A 24,168-nucleotide genomic window follows, 5' to 3' on the forward strand; every position below is an offset into this window, starting at 1 on the left:
CCCGCTTCCGATACCGACGTCCACGGCGGCCCACTCTGGATGGCCCACTCTGGCCTTTCCAGGTCGCCCCTCTCCAGGTCGCCCCTCCACAGGTCGCCCCTTCCGCAACGTGGGCCTGAGGAGGAGCATGCTCTGATACCAATTGTTATAACCCTTGGGTAGAACTCATCCCCAAAAGCTAGTTTGTAGGGAGAGGGTGCCCAAATGGTTATAAACCCACATGCTAAGCCCATACTTTAACAATGTGGACTCAACCAGGATATCCTAACAATATATATATATATATATATATATATATCTTGCCTTCATCTTCGCCTTGCCTCTGCCCAAAGAATCCGCTATCTTTCTCTCTCTCTCTCCCACCTTCGCCGTCTTGCCTTGCTTCCGCCTTCCACCGCCTGCCGTCTTGAGCCGCCTTCTGCTCTTCATATTTAGGTATGATTTTTTGTATTTCTTCTTTTGTTAAATTTTTGCATTTCTTCTTTTGTTAGTTGTTAACTATGTTTAGAGAATACAATTTTGTTGTGGGCATGTTGATTCTTAGAACATATTAGTTTTGTTTAATGTCTAATGTTAGACGAGGGTTTTTTCTTAGGTTATTAATAATCTTAGCTGTTTATATTTGTTCCTCAAACTTATATTTATTTTGTGTTAATAATATATGTCATAAATCTGACTAATTATATATATATATATATATGTTGATTCTTAGCTTAGGTTAGTTTTTTACGTTGTTTAGTTTTTTTTTTTTTTTTTGTTATTTGATTAAGTTATACTTTACTCTTGAACTTTTATACTTTTATACTATTAAGTTAAAAGTATAACTTAACTTAATCACATGATATTAGTATAAAAGTATAACTTAATCACATGAAATTAATCAAAAGTAAAGTATAAAAATTCAAACCCATATATACACTTTAAGTGGTATTTTTCTCATTTTTCTAAAAAATTAAAAAAAAATAAAAAGCATAGGAATGTGTGTGCCCAAAAAAGAAAACTAAAGAGGGTAAAGTGTAATTTTCCCACATTTTTTTTTGTTTTTGTTTTTGTTTTGCTATGCGTACAAGGGCAGATAAGATGACCTTATCAGAATAGCACTTTTCATCTATTTGTTGGTGTATTTTATAAGTTATATAATATTATTATCTTATATTCACCTAAGACATTGTGACGTCGTTAAGACAAACGTAACGGATCCCAAGACTTTTTTAATGCGTATGTGAGAGTATCACCCAACAGACTTCTTGACGTTAAGACATAACGGTAACCAAACAAACGACCCCAAGAAAATGGCGGGACGCCTTAGATCCAATTCCAATCTAACTGTTTTTCAAAACAAAACTTCCCCAACAATATGATCAATCATTTTGCTCCCCCAAAATTAGTCCTCCAATTTTCTCTCTCTAAAAAAACTCTCTTTCTCTCACTAAATCCTTCCAAATGGGAAGCTGCGTGTCGGTGGCCGACAAAACCGGGCTCCATAAGCGGCGGGGCGCGGTGGATGGCCCCGAGTTCGACCTCGGAAAGCTGATGCGCCACTCGGGGAACATCCTCCGCTCGATCTCCATCATCGAGGACCCCACCGGCGACAACGTCTACGCAAAGTACCTGTTCGGGAAGGAACTAGGCAGAGGAGAGTTCGGGATCACGTACCGGTGCGTCGCCGTCGACACCGGCGAGGCCTTTGCGTGCAAGACGATATCGAAGAGCAAGCTGAGGACGGAGGTGGACGTCGAGGATGTGCGGAGGGAGGTGCGGATTATGCGGCACCTGCCGGAGCACCCGCACATTGTGGCATTCAAGGAGGTTTATGAGGACAAGGAGGCGGTTTATCTCGTAATGGAGCTTTGCGAAGGCGGCGAGCTCTTCGATCGGATCGTCAGCCGAGGGCATTACACCGAACGCGACGCCGCAAGGATTACCAAGACCATGCTTGAAGTTTGCAAGGTATTTAATTTGTTGATTCTTGGATGATTTTTTTTTTTTTTTTTTTGGAATTTGTTTTTTTGTTAGGTGTCTAAAGAGAAAAAAAAAATTCTGATATATCGAAAATTAGAAGTTGACATAAAAAAAAAAGTTTTTATTACAAGTTGAGGACAATATGAAAACTGGGTTTTTACAGAAAAAAAAGAAAAATTCTGGATCAAAATCCTTAATTAAAAGAAATTTTCTTTAAAAAAAAAAAAAAAAAAATCTCTCATATGAATGTGGACACTTGACATACATGTACAGGTTTGCCATAAACATGGAGTGATACATAGGGACCTGAAACCAGAGAATTTCCTGTTCAAAGATGGCTGTGAAAATTCCCAACTCAAGGCAATTGATTTTGGCCTCTCCATATTCTTCAAATCCGGTAAAATTTTCCTCGACCAAAAGAAAATGCCTTCAAAATTACTCTAGCTAAACTGTATCCTTCAATTTGGCTCATGATAAATTACTAATTATTTACAATATGTCATTTGCTAGGTGATAGATTTAGTGAAATTGTTGGTAGTCCATATTACATGGCTCCGGAGGTACTAAGACGAAATTATGGGCCGGAAGTCGATGTTTGGAGTGCCGGGGTTATCCTCTACATCCTCCTATGTGGAGTTCCTCCTTTCTGGGCCGGTAATTATTTGTTTCTAAAAACTCTCTTTTAATAACGACTCACATCTATATTTGATATGATATTGTCTGTTTTGGCCTAACTTGTACAGAAACGGAGGAAGGCATTGCGCATGCAATTGTCCGCGGTAGCATTGATTTCGAGAGGGATCCTTGGCCAAAAGTTTCTGAGAAAGCAAAAGATCTGGTGAAGAGTATGCTTGATCCTAATCCTTACAGCAGGTTGACTGTTGAAGAAGTCCTTGGTACGCGTTTCTTACGACGTTTCTATGTAGAAAAACAAAAAGAAACCGTCATTCGATCAGGACTTTAATGCCTGAAAGATTGATTTTTGATGTAGCTAGGCACCTAGAAATCAGAATAAACATATAACTTTTGGTGAACAGCATTTTCTTCTTTTTATCTGACGTCTGATGTGCACTGTCTATTATTCCCTACATGTTACAAAACGAAAGAACATCCTTGGATACACAACACGGATCATGTCCCCGACGTTTCTCTCTGCGGAAATGTCAGAACAAGGATCAAGCAGTTCTCATTGATGAACAGATTTAAGAAGAGAGTTCTTAGAGTAAGAATTTGAAACCCGTTAATTTCTTCTTCCGCTGTTATTGTGTAATGTTAATTAACGGTTTCTCTCTTCGCTTTAGGTGGTGGCAGATAACTTGTCAGAAGAGCAAATAGATGGGATCAAACGGATTTTCGACACGATGGACACTGACAAAAACGGGAACTTGACGTTTGAAGAACTCAGAGATGGATTTCATTTGATTGGTCACAGTGTTACTGATCCTGATGTGCAGATGTTAATAGATGCAGTGAGTTTATTGTTCTAATTCAGACTTTCATTTTTTTTTTCCTCCCACATAATTTCAGAAGCTAAAAAACATATTCATTTGACAGAATCTTGACTCATATGCTCTTGTCCAATCTCCTTTGAAAATATAAGCACACCACAAATTTGAAGCTCATTTAAAAAAAATAAAAACCAGTCATGGGTTCAAGTGGAACATACAGCGTTCGTTCATGAGCCCTGAATTCTGTAGAATTACAAAAATACCCCTCATATTGCTGATCACTTGAGAATTCCACCCCGATGCGAAGACTCGGTCAAACAAGATTAGAAATAGTTTTGAAGAAAACGAATTTTCGAGATAAACTTGGCATCTTGTCTAATTTTGTGAATTAAAATTTAAGTCCACTCAAATTTAAAGGGATTGATAGTTGAAAGGGATGTTTGTTTTCAAAATTTTCTTAAGAGTACCAAGGTTAAATATCTAATTTCACTTAAACCTAGGGGAGGATTTTGTGATTTTCCTTTAATATTTACATTATGTATTACATAAATGCATCTCTTAACATTATGAAGCAGTCCCATGTCCCTCACACCTGACATTTTCTTTTTCCTTGTCTTCTGTTCAAAAGGCGGATGCAGATGGAAACGGCACGTTGAGTTGTGAAGAGTTTGTTACAGCTTCAGTTCACTTGAAAAGGATAGGCAGAGATGAACATCTCTCTCAGGCCTTCACTTATTTTGACAAGAACCAAAGTGGGTATATCGAGTTCGAAGAGTTGAGACAAGCCTTGCTTGACGACAACCTCGATCCGAACAATGATCAGGTGATTCGTGACATCCTCTTTGACGTCGACTTGGATAAGGTAATGCTCCGATCGCCATATTGTTTTCACAATCCTAAGATCAAATATTAGTATCAGAGTGTGCGATTGGATTCAACTCCCTTGATGATCATCATTCATTTGTTTTGATTTTTGCATACAGGATGGTAAAATAAGTTATGAAGAGTTCAAAGTGATGATGAAAACTGGCACGGACTGGAAAATGAGCTCTCGACAATACTCTAGAGCATTGCTAAATGCGCTTAGCTCCAAAATGTTCAAAGTCAAAGACAAATCATTGCAGCCAAAGAGTTTAAAGTCTTCTCCCTTGTGAACCCTGAAAATATATATATCAGCTGCTTAAAACATTTTCCTCGATCTTCCCGAAGACAACGAACGTCGTAAAAGAAAATGTCACAGAGAAGGAACCAACTGGATTCATGAGTGGACTTTTGTAGAGTGAAACTTTTATCCTTTTTCAACCAAGTTTCTGTCCAATACAAGAGGAACATAAGTGATTTTCTCTTGAAGAGGAAAGACAGATTTTACTTCTATTGTCTTTGTTTCAGAATTTCTTCCAAATGCCAAACGACAATACAGAAAACAATAGGTATGAGGCATTTGAATCGGGTTCAAAAACAGCAGGAACTCAAAATCGTTATACGTAATAATAATTTGGATAAAGAATTAATGGTTTTGACAATATAATGTGCACCAAAAACTTTTTTTTCCTTTCATATTTAATGATTTATTCTAGTTCCTCATTTAACATGAAAAGATGGCCTTACTTGTCACTACACCCTTCTAAGGCATGCCTTTGAAATATCTTCCTCATCTTTTTCAAACGACGCCCTTCCAAGGCATGTCTGTTACCTTGCAGACTTATGAGCCGTGCCAGAGTGAGTAGTGACTCGCAAGAAATAAGTCCAAACTTCGTAGTAGATTGAACTTCCTTCCTGAGAGCATCCTATTAATGATGCCCCAAATGGATACGGTAGCCTGATAAAAAAGAACAAAACTTTTAGCATAACTAAGATGAAAGTCCCAATAAACTACAAAATTGCAAGAAGCAAACCAAAGTTCTTATTCCAACTGCATACTCAGATGCACATTAGTTCCAAATGGCCAGGAGTATCTTAGGACCCAACAAGCTTACGAATAAGCTCTAATTATTTAAAATGTGGTATATTTTCAACTGACGGGTGTGTTGTTCTATTGTAGGAAGGTTCCAATTCAATAGAAGCAAGCTAATACAATAATGTTGATGGAAATCAGAAATGAGAATTAAAAGCTAATGCTAGGCATAAAAGATAAGAGCATAGGAGTTCGGACTATTTTATTTTATCATATTTTATCTCCAAATGTTTTACTAGAAACCTTTCTTGCTTTGTAAATTGTAATATATTTACGAAAATAAAACATGAGCTATTATGATATTTTTAGTGCTTTTGATCTTGTAATGGAAGTATTCACACAAAGTTTCGGTCCACCACCTTCATAATGCCACTCATGTACTTTCTCTTGAGTTGTCTCATCTCGACATTGTGCAGCACGTACGGCTTCATGACATGAAATACTCCATTTTGTGAGACAGCAATCTCTGACTGGAATCAGGGTCATTAGTCACCAATAATCCCCACAAGAACAATGTCCATCTTTGAAATGATGGAAGCGATTGGTGTCTCGGACAAAAATTTCTCTCTGTTCAAAGCTGGATATGAATTTTATAACAACATGACAATCACCACAGATTCTCAGGTTCTTAATTACTCTCAAGGAAGATCCCGGAGGGGTGTTCAGCAGCCCGAATGCCACTGCCAACTTCTCACTGTGCCCGCACAAAATATGCACCTTGTCCTGTTCCTCAACATCTTGCAGCACAAAGGTAAAGTTGGGAAAATAACCCGAATTCTTCATCTCCATACTCAATTTATTTAGCTTTCCAATAATTTGGATTCTTTGCGGGTGTGATTTGTCCCCTGCAAGAAGCATGTGCACTTCGTTTTTCACCTCAATCCAACTGCAGCCAGGATTCTTTCTAAGACCTTTCTGATTCATCATATCTCTCACTCTATCTACTTGGCTCCACATACCCTTCGAACCATAAATATTCGAAAGAATAACGTAGTTTCCCGGGTTTCTCGGCTCTAACTCAAAAAGTTTTTCAGCGGCAACCTCACCTAAACTAACATTATTGTGCACTCTACAAGAGCTTAGTAAAGACCCCCAAACACAAGCATCTGGTTCCATGGGCATCTTATTGATCAGTGAATAAGCCTCTTCAAGCTTTCCTGAGCGGCCAAGAAGCGTCACCATGCAGGCATAATGTTCTAGTCTCGCTTCTATACCATGCTCTTTTGACATGCTGCTAAAGTAATGCCACCCTTCATCTGTTAGGCCATTCTGGCTGCAAGCGGATAGAACACAAGTGAAACTGATAAAATCGGGTTTCTGTCCACTCTTCTGCATCATTTGGAATATCTCAATGGTTTCTCTTGCCTTTCCGTGCATTGCATATCCGCTCATAATGGCGTTCCAGCAAACTAAATTTCTCACGGGCAATTGATCGAAACAAAGCCGAGACAAGTGCAATTTCCCGCAATTCCCATACATGTCGATCAACGCACTACCGACATATAGGTTGTCAAAGATTCCCATTCGAAGAGAGAAACAATGAGCCGCCTTCCCATACGTTAGTGCCGCAATGTTGCCACACGCAGGAAGCATGCACGGGATTGTGACTGAATTAGGCTTAAAGCCCTCGAGCTGCATCTCCCTAAAGAGTTCCAACGCGTCCATATCCTTCCCGTTCTGAGAGCAACAAGCTATCACGGATGTCCACGACACGATATTCAGTTGCATTGCTTGTTGTTGGCGTTTGAATTTCCTGAATACCTCCAATGCATCCTCAACAAAACCGTTCCGTGAGAGCCCTGTGTAATCAAAGAAAAAAATATCAGTATGGATGAAAGCATTCATTTTGAACATAAAACTCTTGATTTATGAACATTCATTCACTCATATTGGTGTATGGTCATAATATGAGACATCATTGCCTGTAACAAAAGCATTGAAGGAGCCGACATCAATTTCCTCCATTCCAACGAAAACTCGCGACATCTCCAGCGCACAAGAAGACTTCCCGTACATGTCAATAAGCGCGCTGGTCACGCATTTGTCTGACCCGAATCCCCTCTTGACAACATAACCATGAACCTGGATCCCCACGTTCAAGTCCTCCAAGTCCCCTATCGCAGGAAGAACACTAGAAACACTAGACCCATCAGGAGGAACGCCTTCTGAATGCATCCTCCGAAACATATCAACCGCCTCCGAACACGAGCCGCTACGACTAAAACCCGAGATCATCCCATTCCACGTCACCACATTGGGCTCCAAACCGCCCATCCCCATGTCATAAAAAAGCCCCTTCGCCTCCTCCACTAGCCCACGGGAAGAATACCCAGATATCAAAGCACTCCAAGCGACCAAATCTCGTTGAGGCATTCCATCAAACAGTTTGCGCGCATCCCAAATGTGATCACATTTCAAGTACATATGAAGTAACGACGACTGAACAAAGGAATCTGAGCAAAACCCAAATAGGAATGCGAAGGAATGAAGCTGTTTTCCAACTTCCAAGGAGGGTAATCCAGAAGAGGCCTTGACAAGGCTGGGAAAGAGAAAAGCGTCGGGAAAGATTTGTCGAGACAACATGCGAGAGAAAAGGCGAAGAGAGAAGGAGAAGCGGCCGAGTTTGGAAGAGGCGTGGATGAGAGTGGAGAAGCAGAAGAGGTCTGGGTTGGGAATGGAGTCGAGGACGAGGTTGGCTTCGAAGAAACAAAGGTTGTTGGCGTAAAGAGAGAGGAGTTTGGTAGTGGTCGAGAGTTGGGCACTGTTGGATTTGAGAAGATAAGCGTGGAGTTGGCGAGTGAGTGATGGAGGAGTTGAAGGAGAATTCAGATGATCAAATATTTGCTCCAACAACTGCAGGCCTCGCCTTTTCATCTCTCTCTCTCTCTCTCTCGTCTTTCTCTCACTACTCTCTCTCTCTCTAGTCTTTCTCTCACTAAACTTTTGTTTCTTTCAAAAACCCGCGCCCGCCTCATACTTGTCGTGCCACGTCATTAGCCGCTAAATTGTGACAGAGTTCAGTTGAAAAAAAAAAGAAAACAGAGAAGGATATTAATATTTAATACTGAGTTTTTAATACGAGTTATATGTAATTTTATATAAAATTTTTGTATTATAATAAAAAAATTAAATTTATTTATTTTTAAAAATTTTTTATTATAATAAAATTTGAATGTGAAATGAACAGAACTGTTATTATAACCGTTGGCTGTAGCATATGGCCGTTAGACAAACTCTTGTATATAAGCTTGCTTTTAGTTTTGTATTATTCTAAGTGTGAAATATAGCAGAGCCACTCTATTTACACACATCCATCCATTCTTTTAAATTCAAATCTTAACAAGAAAAGAACAGTGGCGGAGGGGGCTTGAATTTTTTATATTTAATTTTTAGTATATGTTTTCTCAAAAAAATTTCATATATGGCCCTCTTATCAATAAAAATTTTAAATATATCCTCACAAAATCCAATCTCAAATTATTTTATTTCTTATTGTTCTTTTGATCTTTTCCTATTAAATCTTATACTTTAACTGTACCTAACTGATTTTTTTTTTCTCTAATTTATTCTTATGAAAACAATTTTCTTTCAAATTTGTCTCTTCTAAAATATTTCTGGATATAATCTAAGCTATATAAAAAATGACACATTAAAATATTTTTTCTCTAAATGTGTCCCTACTTAAGAATTTTTTTCAAACAACACTCTCAATTATGACTTTCTCACACGCACATTTTCTCTAATTTGCCCTTATTGAAGTAATATGTATTCATTCAAATGTGCCATGTATACTTAAAGATCTTTTTTTCTTCTTCTGACACTTGCAGCTACTATTTTCTCATATATACCTCCTAAATAGTTGTTATTATCTAATTTACTTGTTAAAATCTTTATTACTCAAGTATGTTCAATTGTCTATACATATATACTGTTCATCTAAAAATATTAGGAGTTAATTTTATTAGTATTTTTTACGTTTTTAGTGTAGACCCTCCTGAATTAAAATTCTAGCTTCGCCACTGGTGAGGACCATGTGTGGTTAGTAAGAATTAAAACTATGTTATAGTAGGAGAGTGTTAGGAAGAAAAGGAAAACTGGTATATATTTTTATTGAGATTTTTAAGGGTCGGATGAACGAAAATATTAATTTGGGACAATTTAATAGATTGAAGATTCATTTTGGGATGTTTTAAAAGACATTAATGCATAATGAGATTTGACCTATAGTTTAGGAACTAAAAATAAATTTAATTAGAAATTTTGAACATTTAAGTATTTGAGTTTTTAACGGTTGACGATCCATTTTGTAACAAATAAAACTTTTGGCAATTAACTCTTCGCTTTAAAAAAATTAAAAATAAGAACTTTACAGTGCATCTCTCATTCGTGACCCACCGATGGAGAAAGTTTTTTTACTGTTAGATTAAAATTTTAACAATTAGATATGTGCAAGTCCGTATAAAAATTTATAATGCGCCACATAAAACTGCTCCTACTGTAGATCTGACCGTTGAAAAATTAATCTAACAGTAAAAAACAGTTGCTCCACCAGTGGGTCAAAATTTTAGAATGCATCGTAAAGGAAGCTAAAAAATATATATATGTATAGTAAGATAACATATTGTACAAGGGTTTTTTATGTGAATGATTTTGCAAGGTTCATTCTTCAATAGAGAATTGAGATGAGCTAATGCATTGACGACAATGTACGCATTTGGTATGATTTCATTTGATTTTAAGAATGTTTATGCACGTCTTTTGAGACAACGAGACTGATTTCTAATTCGCGTTTGATTTGCAAATGCTTTGAAACCAAAAACGAAAACAAAAAACAATAAAAATAATTTTTGTGAAGAAAATAGAAAATGATTAAAAATTATTTTCACATTTCTCATTTTCTTAAACTTTAAGCATGAATCTTATTGCTAATGAAGCTTACAATTGAAGCGTAAAGGCATCTGATCAGAATTCAGAAATACCCTCCATCGAAAAAATTGCATATCTAGTTTTGTTTGAGTGTGCTTGTAATAGAGTTGTAAATTGAATTCCAGCCACTTCTGTCAATTTAAACACTCAACTTGCGCTATGGAACAAGCATGACTAAATTTCTCATGCAGTCTGTTAGTGTAAGTGAATATGGGGAACAAGTAAATTTGCATTAACTTCAGGCAATCGATGACATATGATACATTTATAATATAAACAAAACGAAAAGCTGGTTTGCACAAACCCAATCCACAGATCATGGTACACAGACGTGTTTCACTATACACAGAACAGAATGCTAATATGGTGTCCACACCAACACGCATGATCACAAAAGAGGCCAACGTCTCTTCCCGTAATTGTTTCTTTACCTCACTCACACATGACAACATGGACTTGGACACCAAGGATCCATCAAACTCCTGTGCAAACTTCAAAGGAGGGTCCTTTTTTAAGGTATCTTCCTTTTTTTTTTTTTTTTTTTTTTTTGGTATCCAATTGTTTAACCATTTTATGAGAAGATACCCTATCGGCGTTGCTGGCACGCTGCGCATGTCGTCGCAGGCTTTGTATTGGAAAATGTACAGTAATCACAGGACCAAAAGCCTGCACCCAAATTGTCTACATTTTTGCTCGACCCACCAGTTCGACTGGTTCCCTTTCCCCTACCACCTTTCCCTTTGCTGGATCCAGCTATGTTCTTTGAGCTCGTCGTTCCGCTGCAAGCCCCTTGGGAGTCCACATCTGATAGGCCATTCTCTAATGCCCTAACTAGGTTCTCGAAGTAATTTTTTGTCACCCTGTTGCATAAAGGATTTAACTGTTGATGGCATGCCATTGGAAAAGAAATGCATACACATTCTGAAAAAAACCAGGACTACCAAAATCATTGCAAAATTGTTAAGAATGTGGAAACAAATTCTCAGCAAAAGAAAGCATGAAAATCAACAAATCAAAGCAATGGGTACTGTAATAAAAAATCCCAATTCCAAAATCATTTAATTAGTTGAACTCCTTTGAAATGCAATACAGTAAGACAACCTTCCCAAGCAGACTGCATCAAAATGGGATGACACATCTCGAAGAAATAACAAGTGTTAGACACCCACATATTTAGGTTAGATTTTGGGCAGTCAAAGTCAGTAAATTAGGCTAAACTAGATGGAAACAATACCCCTAACAAAGACATTTGCAATTCTCCAGAGCCATTGAAAGCGTAAATTCTAACAGTCTCAAAAGTAATTCTCCCTCATCTTCAACTTGTTCTATAATGTATTAATTCAATTCTATAGTGATTAACCACCACAATAGAAATTACTCGATGTGGCTGCGTTGGTGGTGCATGGCAGAGCCTAGCTTGTCAATAATACATGGGCCCAACTAGATTTGTCGCAGCAGTTTGCTTACAGATCAGCTGTGGCTGGTCTAGGAATTGCGGAGGTGGCAAACAAGTCACTTATTTTGAGACATGAATTTGACATGAGAACAATAAATGAACTCACTTAAGATCATTCTGCCCTCGTTACCAACACCAAGGCAAAAGAGTTTACATGTTGAAGATCAAAGCTTAGCGAAACTGAGGAGAAAATTCAGAGTTCAATCCCTGAAAACCCCATTACAAATACTAGGGCTTATTACAGTGACGCCCCATGTATTTTACTAATATTACAGTGACACCGAAACTAATCACGTCAACACCCCCAAACTAATTTTGATATCCATAGGGTCCCATCCTTTTTCTAGAGAGAAAGGAAATTCACAGTTTACAAAGAAAATCAAAATATATTTAAACATAGCATGATTTGTAGATGGTACATACCTCGTAAGTCCAGCTAGCTTTGTACGAAAGTCATTGAATTCTTTCAATGGACCATCAGCAGTTAAGAACTGTTGTAGTTCCTTCTCTGCACATTGATGAAGCCTCTCCAAACCAGACTCTGCCTCACCTGCGCTCACAGGAAGGGCAGTCAAGCACCATATTCCGATTCAGTTACAGTTTTGAAAGAATAGTCCATAGATATTTATACCTTGCAAATACTCAAAAAACTGTCTCTTGGCATGCTCATGCTCGGGTAGGTAGAACCCATATGCATAGGTCCACTTCAGCACTCTTCTACATTCAACTATCTGCGAAAGGGCAAAAGGGGCACCATATGATTATTTCAGGATTGATTATAAAAATGGAACACAATTTCATCATAATGCCCGAGAAAATGTGTTTACAATTTTATTTAGGATTACTTAGAAAAGAAAACGAAGGTCGTGTTATCATAATATAGTTGGAGATTTACAGATTTAAAAGGCGGGGTTAGATTGAAACACACCGATAAAGTAAACATCTCCCAAGAAAATTGTGACAGGTTATTACAAAATTACAAAGGGATCGTAACAGTCTTTTATTGAAAAAAAAAAAAGAAAAAAAAAAATCAATTACAAAGGGATCGAGGACAACAGGTCCTCACAAAAGAAACAAAACTGACAAAAAAATAAAAAACAAAAAATGAAAATGAAAGAAAACTAAAAATTGAAAAGTGACAAACACATACAATCAAACCCCCCCACCCCCACACATACAATCAAATATATTAATATTACAAAAAAATAAAAAAGAAAATAATAAAACTTAATAAATTGAAATCAGATTTCAAAAAGAAAATAATATATATATATATTTAGTAAATGAATATAATTAATGTAATGCATTATTGAATTGACTTAATGCATTATTGAATTGACTTAATGCATCCTGTAAGTATTTCACATATTCCTTTTTTCCGAACAATAAATGGGAAAATAAATAAATAAAATTGAAATGAAAAGCGTCCATCCTCAAAATCGAAACCGTCCAAATCAGAGAAATTACAACACTCTTCCACGTTAGCCATCACTTGATGCAAAACTGATGGGTTTCTCCAAAAACATTAAATTACATTGAGCTAATGCATCCTGTAAGTATTTCACATATTCCTTTTTTCCGAACAATAAATGGGAAAATAAATAAATAAAATTGAAATGAAAAGCGTCCATCCTCAAAATCGAAACCGTCCAAATCAGAGAAATTACAACACTCTTCCACGTTAGCCATCACTTGATGCAAAACTGATGGGTTTCTCCAAAAACATTAAATTACATTGAGCAGGAAACAACCATATAAAACCAGCTTCGCGGGAAACTTTATTCCACAGGATCCTAACCACAGAACAATGGAGAAACAGGTGATCAATTGATTCCTCTGCATTTTACACAAATCACACCAGGTGATCCATTGATTTCTTTGAACCCTTTCACACGTATCAAGCCTCTTATGGAAAACCAAACCAGCAAACACCTTAACCCCATTCCAAAAAAGGATTTACAAGGAGGATCACATGACTAATCTTTTGTCCAGAATAGATGCTTCAGAAAAAAAAATTTCTCCTGAGCCAGGAGAAAAGAGTTCAAATCCTCCAACTACATCATTTGAATTCCGTCTAACCAAATTTCAAATTACAACAATTGTCAAGAGAGCGAACAAATATTGGCATAGAGGCAGATTGAACATTAGGCAGCCTGAACAACCAGGAAAAGTGATGGAGGAAGATTGCTCACCACACCAGGCATCCTTCCGCACAAATAAAAATAAATGGGAAAATACACAATATAGCATATTTTATATCTATGTTTAAAGTAAATAGCATTTTTTTTAAATGTTAGTAAATTATAGCATATGTTTAATTTTTATATTTTAAAGTAAATTAATCTTTTAAAAATTTACCCTTTCTTTTAGGGTTTTGCAATACTCTCTCTCACCAGCCATTTCATTCTCTCTCTCTCTCTCTCTCTCTCTCTCTCTCTCTCTCTCTCTCTCTCTCTCTCTCTCTCTCTCTCTCTCTCTCTCTCTCTCTCTCTCTCTCTCTCTCTCTCTCTCTCTCTCTCTCTCTCTCTCTCTCTCTCTCTCTCTCTCTCTCTCTCTCTCTCGACAACTTCAACGAGCGACTTCCAAATCGTGCGTTTCAGATCGCGACGTCCTCTCGGTGAACATCGGCAGAGAAATTCAGGCAGCGCCTCTCTCTCTCTCTCTCTCTCAACGACTTCAACGATCTCCGGCGGTGACTTCCAAATTGTGCGTTTCAAATCGCGACGTCCTCTCAGTGAACGTCGGCTTAGAAATTCAGGCAGCGCCTCTTGAGTTTTCTCCTTGAACATCTTCTCGGCAAACGTCAGCTCAGAAATATTGGAGGGCAGCCATCAATGCTGGAAAACTTCGGCTTTTGCTTTGGCAATGAAGTCGACGCCGCCAATCGTCTGCACTCTCTCCGGTGGGACCTCAAACCAGATCCGGCAGAGGAGATCGCCATGATCACCAGGAATGTTGCCGATGATCGCGAAGTCGAGCGCTTGTCTTCTCTGGCGCCGTCAAGAGCGACTGTCGTCAGCTGATCTGCTTTCTCTCTCTTCATCCCAGGTCTCTCTTTTTCTCTATCTCTCTCTCGCTCTCTCTTTTAGAACGCTTTCTTGCTGTTGATCTCTACAAAATCGCCTCCAACTCTGACCAAGGTCCGGTGACAATGGAGGAGATCACCACCTTTTTCGGGAACCAAATCTGGCAAGACGAATTGCCACCTTCAAGCCAGACCAGATCCAGTCGACCACCAACAACCTTTTTCTTTTGTTTTTTATTTATGTGTTTGTATATTTTGGGCATTGTATTTTTTTCCAAGTAATTTTTGGTGATTCTAGCTGTTTGTGAATTTTGTTTATTACTTTTGAGTTTTGAGTAAATATTGTATTTTCAGATAAATACATCACTAAATCCAATTTCAAACCTGGTAAATGTTGTATTTACCAGTAAATACTTATCTGAATTCGAGTTTGAATATGGTAAATACTGTATTTATACTTCACTGAATTTAAGTTTGAATATGGTAAATATTGTATTTACTAATAAATACTTCACTGAATCTGATTCCCAATCTGGTAAATACTATATTTACTAGTAAATACGACCAGTAAATATGGCATTTAACGGTCGCCGAAGTCGGTGGCCGGATTTTCGCAATAATATGATATTTAAGAGTAAATTCGGTATTTACCGGATGTCAGTGTTGGTGGCTAGATTTTCAAATAAATATGGTAAATATGGTATTTACTGGTAAATACTGTGTATTTACCAGTCGCCAGAGCTGGTGCGCCGAATTTTAGGATAAATATGGTAAATATGGTATTTACCAGTAATATTGTATTTACCGATAAATACAGTATTTACCAGTCACTAGAGCCGGTCGCCGAATTTTCAAATAAATATGGTAAATATGGTATTTACCAGTATATATGGTATTTACCGGTCGCCAGGGCCAACCGCCGAAAAAATGTCTCCGGATGCTAGAAAATGGTCATCGAAAAATGGCCGCCGGTCGCCGGAGCAGGCCATGGTTGACTTGACTATAGGGAGAAGAAGAGGTGTGGGAAGCTTAAGGGTATTTTTGGCTTTTTAATAATGTTTAAATCTTAAAATATCAAATTATGATATAATCTACTATTTTAAAAAAATATGCTATACTTTACTAAACATCCTATTAAATATGCTATTTCCCTCCTTCACAAATAAATGAATGAATAAATGAATTCCCACTAGTTCCCATAATCACATCCTACTTTAACAAAGAAAGGCATTTAGCCCTGACAAAATGGTTTTTACGCAGATGTAGAACCAATGAGAGAAGAGAGGAAAAAATTCCATGTGATAAAAATTCAATGCCAAAAAAAGACATCCCAGAGGCATGCCAGGCACATACATGTGATAAAAATTCCATCCCAAGAACAAAAAGAAGGGGCCTTACTCTAATTATTTACCCATATCATCTCTACTGCTAATCAAAACAAATATTATAGAAATCATAATAAAGTCCCAAGTGTGCTGCACTTATATGAGCTGCCCCCTCTGTTCGATACAGACATTTATCCGATTCCATAGCTCATGAATCTATTTTTAAACTCTTTCCATTGGTCATCACCCTATATTTACATGATAGAAGAAGGATGTGCTAAAACCTTCAAGGTCTATTTGACTTCAGAAAAGACACCATTTCACACCTATATGATTGATTATGAAATCATCATTTGGATTTAATAATGTATGATCAACTGGATTAATTAGGGTGGCTATAGCTCTAACTCCAGCAAAACTTTATTACAATACACACACACACACACACACACAAAACATTGATTAAGTTCCATAGTACTTTTTTTTTTTTTTTTTATACCCAAAAATCCCCCGAACCCACTTTGTGAGTCCGAGTTAGAAACTGGAGCCTTCCGCCAAACCCTACAATTTTTTAAAGGTAGAAAACTATGACATTTGTCATTCAGGTGCCTATGAGGTGGTTCAAATCACAGATCTTGTGGGAGTAAACTGAAGACCTGACCATTCAGGCTGAAATTCATCCAATATATCATAACAATAATCTTGATAACTCACCTGTTGCCATGCCTCTGTAATGAACTTGAGCTGTGACTCAGGTTGGCTTTGTGTCTCACTGAGCTTCTCCATCTGGGGGGAAATACACAACCCAAGATTCCATCAATCAGCTATTTGCAACCGGTGGTAACATTTAGCCAAAAAGCACAAACATAATCACATGGTTGTGATGTGTAATGATTAGGAGACACTTGCATGGAAGTTTGTACTTACATGGACAGTTTGCATTAGATGCAAATCTGCAAGTGCTTTCTGCCTCGACTGCCAAACAAGAACACAGACTTTTAAAAGTGGATTGAAGTGGAAGTAGCACCATAAGCTTTTACAGGACAAGTATAACTATTTTAGTCTCCTTCTCGCGGCCTAAATAACTTATTTCACATAGGATTAATGGACGCACAGGCATTATTTCAAAAACACAAAAACACACTAGACACACGATCTGCGCCGTCCATTATTCTTCAAGAATTCCAGCGTTTTTACCTTAAAAATGTTAAGATCAACTCAAAGCATAAAGGAAGGTATGATATCTTATTGAAGCACAGCTTTAAAGAAAAAGTAAAAAACTCAGCTTTCAACATCTTATTGAAGGCAAAATACAATGAAAACGAAAATTAGGAAGAGGGTAAAGAAGAAAATTTTTCAGGGAGTGTGCTGTCATGGACCATGAACTATATATTAACAACTGTTACATACATAACATGCATGAAATGATGAAAGCCCCAAAAAAATCATGACAAAAATGCTCTCTCCAATAAATGAAAATCCTAACGCAACTAACACCATTTTTCAAGCAAAAACAAATAACGCCATTTAAAGGGAATGGAAGTGATCATTTAAATCCCTGGTATAGTATACAAAATATGGGGGAAAAAAAGGGAAAAACTTGGGGATACCAATTGATTGCTCGCCCAACGTTCATAATAATGAGTGTATCTCTCCAAAGAATTCTTGGCCATTTCTCTTCTTCTCTCCGCTTCATCGTACTACAAGCACCAAAAAGAAATTTAGAACAAAAAATAGTTATTCTAGAAAGACAGCAACAATGTTCAAGAACCCAGCTAATTATTATCTAAAATTTCAAACAGAAAATATTAGATTCCGTACAGCTCCCTCTTGCTTAGCTGCTTCATAACGGTTACAAGCATAGAAACCACCTGTCCTCTCACCATGATCTGCCCATGCTCCAAGACACAGCCTGCACATATTTGGAAAAAAGCATTTCCCACACATGTATTAATTCAGATTATCAAAAAAAATTAATAAGAAGTTAGGGTAGTTATAAAAAATTTAAATAACAAGCAAGTTACTTAAGAATAACAAAACAAATTGCTCTCATCCAGTATCAGCAAACTTTCATAATTAACAAGAAATAAAATTCAGGACATTAACTTCGCCAATAAATCTATATTACTGAATATCAAACTCACCAGCAAAATTCAAATTTACATGGGGGTGTGCATGTCATATGCATGCACCCTTGGTTTTTCTCGATAGGCCGCTTGCACTTAGGACATGGCTTGGAGTTAGCAAGTATCCTGAAAATTAAAAATAAAATAAAAAAAACAAGGAACTGCACATCAAATCTACTCAGAAGTTTTTTTTTCAAATAAAAAAAGAAAAAGATAAGTAAATTTTTTATTTCTCAAGTTGCATAGCTTTTTTCTTTCATTCTTTGTAATCCTTTCTTCAAACAGAAGGAACAAAGATAGCATCAGTCCTTTTCATCAATGGTTTTGAACTTCAAAATTGAATTTCTTGATCAGTGCAGGAATAATATCTTATTTTGTTGAATAAAATCAAGAAACCTATTTGTACACTTTCATATCAAAGTAACATGATCATTTCCAGTAGTACCGCTGCTGTCTTTTTTAAAGCTTTTGGAGTCTCTGGAACTATATTGTATGGCTTAGCATTTGCCATGATTCAATTTTTCAGTCCCACTCATTATCTGCTGGTAATGTTTCTAGTTGATGTTCCTTAGGAAGACAAGTCAACCAGGAACTGGCCAAAGAATTCAGTCTTTACATCCACGAGCAACATATTCTATTATGGCGACTACTTTTTAATCTGTTATGAATAAGCCATTTCTAAAATGAAGTCACTATGTCAAGTACCAAGAATGAATTCTCCCAATACTAATTGATATTAGGAGAGTACCATGTTTAGAATAGATAATCAACATGGAACTCGGAAACGAAGAGCACAACAGTGTTATAGAACACAACAAAAACAGACACAGGACCTCTAATATGCTTCTTTAAAATTTGTCTTCTATAGTCTTCATTTCACGAATTTTCCCTAACAAATATTACCAGTTCATGTTTTCAGACTCAGCACTGTTCTTCAAAATCCACTTTGCTACAGTGACACAGTCCACCGGACGATGAGCTTCCTCCGTGCACTACAGGTACAACAAAATATAGTGACTGACACTGTACAGTAACGAAAAAGAGGGGAAAAGGGGGAAAGTTTTAAGATACTTACATTCCAGCAAAATCCGTAAGTACAGAGGCATGAAACATCATAGTTTTCATTATCACCAACAAAATTTACAGCATAATCACAACCCGGTGCAGGACACCACTTGGTCTAGATTACAGGCAGAAAAAAATGAAAAGATTAGGTATTCCTATCAAAATATTCAAAAAAAAAAAAAAAAGATTAAATAGATAGTGAAATGAAGGTGGGATTCATCCAACGAACTAGATGACTGAAAAAGTCACCATTACAGATGAATCAGTAATCATTAAATATACATTATAGCTTCAGCCAGAAAAGAAAGAAAAAAAAAAGTTCCAAATATATATCAATAGGGGGAGAGACCCAAAAAAAAAAAAAACAGAGAAAATGTCAAGAGCAAGTTGATTATAAACATGACACACGCACAAGATTAAGCATTGGATAACAAAAGACTAGGGAGTTGAACTTCAACACATTGAAAAAGAAAAGAAACAACATGAGACAGAATTAACAGATACATGCCACCATTCAATTCAGATAACCTCATATCAATTTTTTTCTTTTTAGTTCAATTTTAACCGGTAAAGAACTTTGGCCATATTAGCGTACTGTATAAGTGTATGCTGGAACAAGAACTTGATGTTATGCAAATATGGGACAAGACATCCCTGCTAACTTCATCAAGAAATTGCTTTCTCCGTCGTTTATGCATACAAAATAAATAAAATATAGGCCTAATTATTGCACAGAAAAGAAATAGGAATTATTGAACAGCACAGCATAAATAAAAACCATCACATATGGTTTCTATTCAAATACAAGCTGATATCCCAACGTAAAAAAGGCACAAAAGAGGTGTTCTCAACAATTGTAGATGCAAATGTTGATGCAACTATCTAACTCACCTTCTTGTTGTCTTCTATATAAGATCTATGAAGGTAACGAGAGTACTTCCTCAAATCTTCATCAGAAACCAACGAATTGATCATGTCTCGACCAACAGCAGCGCCACAAGACGGATCCGGGCACCTCAGCAGCAAACATCCAGGACCATCATTAATTGATGTACTGATGTAGCCTATCATGATATGTAACGAACGGCAGAAGAAAGACACATGTGAGCTCCTTAAAAAAAAAGGGGTACAGAAAATGGGGTCGGGAAGAAGGGGGAATTGGCATATAATATAAACGGGGAGGTAAAAGCATGATAGCAGAAAGAATAGGTGAATGCTACTAAAGATCATGTGAATCAACAGCAACTCAATACCAACAAAACGTGCAAAAATTAAAATTGACATTGTCATTTAAAAGGACAGAAAATTAGAATCTATGCACAACACTCAAATTGGGGAGGACAATAGAGGAATAACAGAAGCATTATATAGTAAATAACATGAACAAAATTTTGAGCAACAACCAAAAACACCAAAAATTTTGCATTTTACCCGGTCTGCATTCTGAATCAGTGCAGAACAAACAAATGAATTAAATATAGCAAATTAAAATCCAAAAGAAAGAAGTGAAACAAACCTGCCCAGCAAGCACTACAGAAAGGATGACCACAGGCAGCTGATTTAATTCTACCACGAGGAAAGGATTCAAAACAGATGCCACAAGTAAGCTGCAGAATGGATTATGGTGGAATCAAAGGATATCATGATCAATGTATGGCATGGAGAGGAGGAAGAAAAAAAAAACAAACAAACAAACACATACATAACAACAACAACATCTGATCCAAAGAGTCACAATGAATATCTAGATAGCTTACTTCTCTATAATTGGGAAACCAAATGACTGGCTCCTCCAATAAACCAACTGCTTTTCTTACTCGTTCTTCATCAGCAAACCACGCTTCATGCACTTTACTTACACTCCTGCGAGACCAAACTTTCTTTAAAACAATAACATAGGAGAGAACAAGAGAGAGAAGTAGTTTATCATATAAAACAAATAAATGGAAATTGCAAGGCCAGAAATGATATGCCACGTTATTGTAGTAGCATCATAAAGTCCCAGCTGTGATGCCTAAAACCAAGATCTTGTAATGGAGAGAACTATCATTTGGTCTTGGTTAAAAACTTTAGATTTTACAGAAGTTCTTAACTTCTGAAAAAAGAAATGCAGAATATCATGTGAAATACTGCAAACTACAATAAATAATAAATGAGGCAAGATAATAGTGCTCTATATATCCATAATCAAGACAACACATGAATATGAACTATAGAAATCAGCAGCCATAAAACGGTAGTTTACCAATTACAATGTCGGAGTAAGATGCATGCAGTATCTCGTGAAATAGAAAGAACAGTTGATACACTTGTAATGTCATCCTCTTGTCGTTGTTCTATGTCTGAGTCCTTCAAGATAATATAATTATTCTGAAATAGATAGCAGACATTTAATTGGAGGAAACAAAAAAAAAATGGGGTTGATAAACCAAGAAATTACTAATGAGCACTAAAACTAATAGAAAATTGCACTGCTTGAATTTTTTTCATGTCAAAGAAACAAGAGATTGTTGACATATTAGAACTCCTCGAAAAGAAGCAAATCAAATATTTTTCAAATTGACCATTTTAAAATTAAATTTTGTAATTCATCTATTGGTGTTACGTCCTAACCCATACATATGTCAGATAGGTTTTCATTACGACGTGACAAGAATTTGAAGGGAAAAAATAAAATAAAATAAAAAAAAAAACCACTGTGGAAGTGTATTATTGTGTTAGCTGCTTTGTGGTGACTCGGATGGAATGGAAAGAAACGGCAGACGTCTCAAACAGGAACAGAATTTGGAAGAGTTAAATAATCAGCATCTCTTTGAGCATCGGCAGACAAAACTTTTAGGATAGCCACTCTCTCTGATCCTTTTAGATTGGAAGAATGTTTACGGGTCGCAAATTCTATACGGTCTGCTTCTGCTTACGGGTTTTTTCTTCTACTTTTTGGCCGCTCTAAGAACGTATTGTCCTTTTGGCCAAGTATTTGGTCAGAATGTATTGCTTTTGTATATGAAAGTTCGCCTCTTATCCAAAATAAATAATGAATAAGCACATTGTTAGGGATCATCTATTCAAACACACATATACATAAGTAAAGTTTCTGAATTTACATCAGATATCTATACACAGCCACTAGCAAAGATCTCTAACACAAAAAATCTAAATTCATCAAATATCAAATGATCAAGCTTCTTAATAACTAGACAGAACTTCAAATCCTTCCTCATTTTTTTTTTTTTTTACAATTGAAATTCCAAGGTTCTAGATTAAGAAACCAGTGTAGAACCCTTAATTCAAGAGAAACAGAACTAATTGAAATCTCCATAATCATTTACTTATAAAACTCAGAATGTAAATCGAAATAGCAATGCTCGCGATCATCAAGCATGTAAATTTCCTGAATTTTCTCAAGCTTTCTCGGGAACCAAACTAGAAGATCATCTACTTGCAAAAATTGAGCAGAAAAAGGAATCGGAATCACCTCGGGGCGACGAGACTGGATCCTCTCGAAGTCCTCGGAGTCGTCCTCGACCACGTAGTCGACGTCGGCGTCGTCGTCGCTGCAGTAGTAGTCGAAGCCCATTTCGTCGCTGTAGAAGCCCTCGTCGTCCTCGTCGACGGACTCCATGTCGTTAGCGTCGTGCATATCGTCCTCGGAGTCCATCGCCGGAGTGGACAATTCACCAGCACGAAACCCTAGGCGACGGTCGGGAGTGCGTTGCCGAGAAACTGGGCGAAAGAGGAAAATGTAATCAGAAAACTGTCGAGGGGTTTACTATATATATATTTTTTTGGAATTTCATTTTTTCCCTTTCCCAATATCTCTTCTCAGTTAACTATACTAATTTATTGTTTTACGGTCATTAGCAATTTAATCCTTTAATTATTCTAGTTGGCATAAGTATTTTAACTTTTTTTTAATATGGAAATGTAAAATTCCTTTTAAAAGTTTAGGTTTTTTTATTTATTATTTATTTTAAGTGTTGACTTTAGTAAAAAAATTATTTTAGTAAAGCATATCTAAAGATAATAATAGGTTTTTATTGTTATAAATTATCCATTGAATTATTTATTGGGTACTTATGGAAAAAAGTAATTGGAAGTATTTGAAGGGAAAAAATTGTTTGGGTAGGTCATATTTTATAAAATATTTCAAAAGAGAAATTAGAGAAAAATAGTTAGGATGACCATATTTACAAAAATATTACTTACGGAATCACATATTTGAAAAAAGTTATTTAATGTTAAACATTTCAAAATTAAGATATAAGATGTATTATGGTCACACACTCCAAAAGATTCCACCATGAAAAAAAAAAAGAAATATATATATTTTTTTTTTATCTTTGGGTAAATAAAAAGAGCTTTAGGATATGTAGGTGGGTTTTTCCTTTTTTTTTTAGTAAAGAAATTACGCCATGTTCATTTACATTTTTTAAGTTAGAGTGATTTGAATTCATATTTTAATTTGAGTTAAGGTTTATGGTTTGAGTTGGAACTCTAATTTAAGTTTGTGTTTGGATGTATACATTTTGAGTTATGATTTGAATTGAGAATCTATTTGAGTTTGTGTTTGGGTTGATTAAAATTTAAATTTGTATTTGTATAGTATTTTAATAAAAACTCAATGGTAATGGAAAATTTTAATAGAGTATATAGGTGGGGTTTTATTCGTCTCTTCATTGTGAACGCATAAAAAATTATCTCAATCGCAATTAAAATGAAAAAGTTATACCGTTTTTAAGAATAGTAAAAGTATTGTTCATTAACTTGAGTTAAAAAGAGAACTTGAACTCAAATTTTAGTCTCAAACTCAAGTTCAAACTCAAATTTTACAAAAGAATATGACCTAAATAAAGTTATAACTTGAGTTTTTTTTTGCGTTTG

The 24,168-nt window shown here is 36.3% G+C and overlaps 3 protein-coding genes across 4 annotated transcripts; 1 reads left to right on the forward strand and 2 right to left on the reverse strand.

Moving 5' to 3' along the window:
- Positions 1–1,443: 1,443 nt before the first annotated feature.
- LOC21407411 (calcium-dependent protein kinase 24) lies at positions 1,444–4,569 on the forward strand. Its single transcript, XM_010099170.2, has 8 exons — positions 1,444–1,950; positions 2,236–2,359; positions 2,473–2,616; positions 2,706–2,858; positions 3,069–3,184; positions 3,264–3,431; positions 4,039–4,272; positions 4,394–4,569. Exons 1-8 carry the CDS (start codon positions 1,444–1,446, stop codon positions 4,562–4,564), a joined length of 1,617 nt encoding a protein of 538 aa, XP_010097472.1. The 3' UTR covers positions 4,565–4,569.
- Positions 4,534–8,267, reverse strand: LOC21407412 (pentatricopeptide repeat-containing protein At1g20230). 2 transcript variants are annotated; one of them, XM_024166375.1, is made up of 4 exons: positions 7,287–8,267; positions 5,724–7,163; positions 5,019–5,229; positions 4,534–4,567 (listed from the first exon to the last, which is right to left on the reverse strand). In XM_024166375.1, the coding sequence occupies exons 1-2, from the start codon at positions 8,236–8,238 to the stop codon at positions 5,854–5,856; spliced, it is 2,262 nt and encodes a 753-aa protein (XP_024022143.1). In that variant the 5' UTR covers positions 8,239–8,267; the 3' UTR covers positions 4,534–4,567; positions 5,019–5,229; positions 5,724–5,853. The 2 variants fall into 2 exon arrangements, with proteins under 2 accessions (XP_024022143.1, XP_024022144.1); XM_024166376.1 differs by lacking the exon at positions 4,534–4,567 and adding an exon at positions 4,569–4,720.
- A 2,234-nt stretch (positions 8,268–10,501) lies between these two features.
- On the reverse strand, positions 10,502–23,036 carry LOC21407415 (probable E3 ubiquitin-protein ligase ARI7). The gene is made up of 15 exons (XM_024166367.1): positions 22,763–23,036; positions 21,533–21,657; positions 21,045–21,150; positions 20,804–20,894; positions 20,179–20,351; positions 19,298–19,402; positions 19,126–19,214; positions 18,241–18,348; positions 17,918–18,008; positions 17,707–17,796; positions 17,024–17,071; positions 16,811–16,882; positions 12,378–12,477; positions 12,170–12,296; positions 10,502–11,150 (listed from the first exon to the last, which is right to left on the reverse strand). Exons 1-15 carry the CDS (start codon positions 22,943–22,945, stop codon positions 10,877–10,879), a joined length of 1,782 nt encoding a protein of 593 aa, XP_024022135.1. The 5' UTR covers positions 22,946–23,036; the 3' UTR covers positions 10,502–10,876.
- Between the last annotated feature and the right edge of the window lie 1,132 nt (positions 23,037–24,168).

The sequence above is a fragment of the Morus notabilis genome, unplaced genomic scaffold, assembly GCF_000414095.1.
Source record: "Morus notabilis unplaced genomic scaffold, ASM41409v2 Scaffold212, whole genome shotgun sequence".
NCBI classification, from domain to species: domain Eukaryota; kingdom Viridiplantae; phylum Streptophyta; class Magnoliopsida; order Rosales; family Moraceae; genus Morus; species Morus notabilis.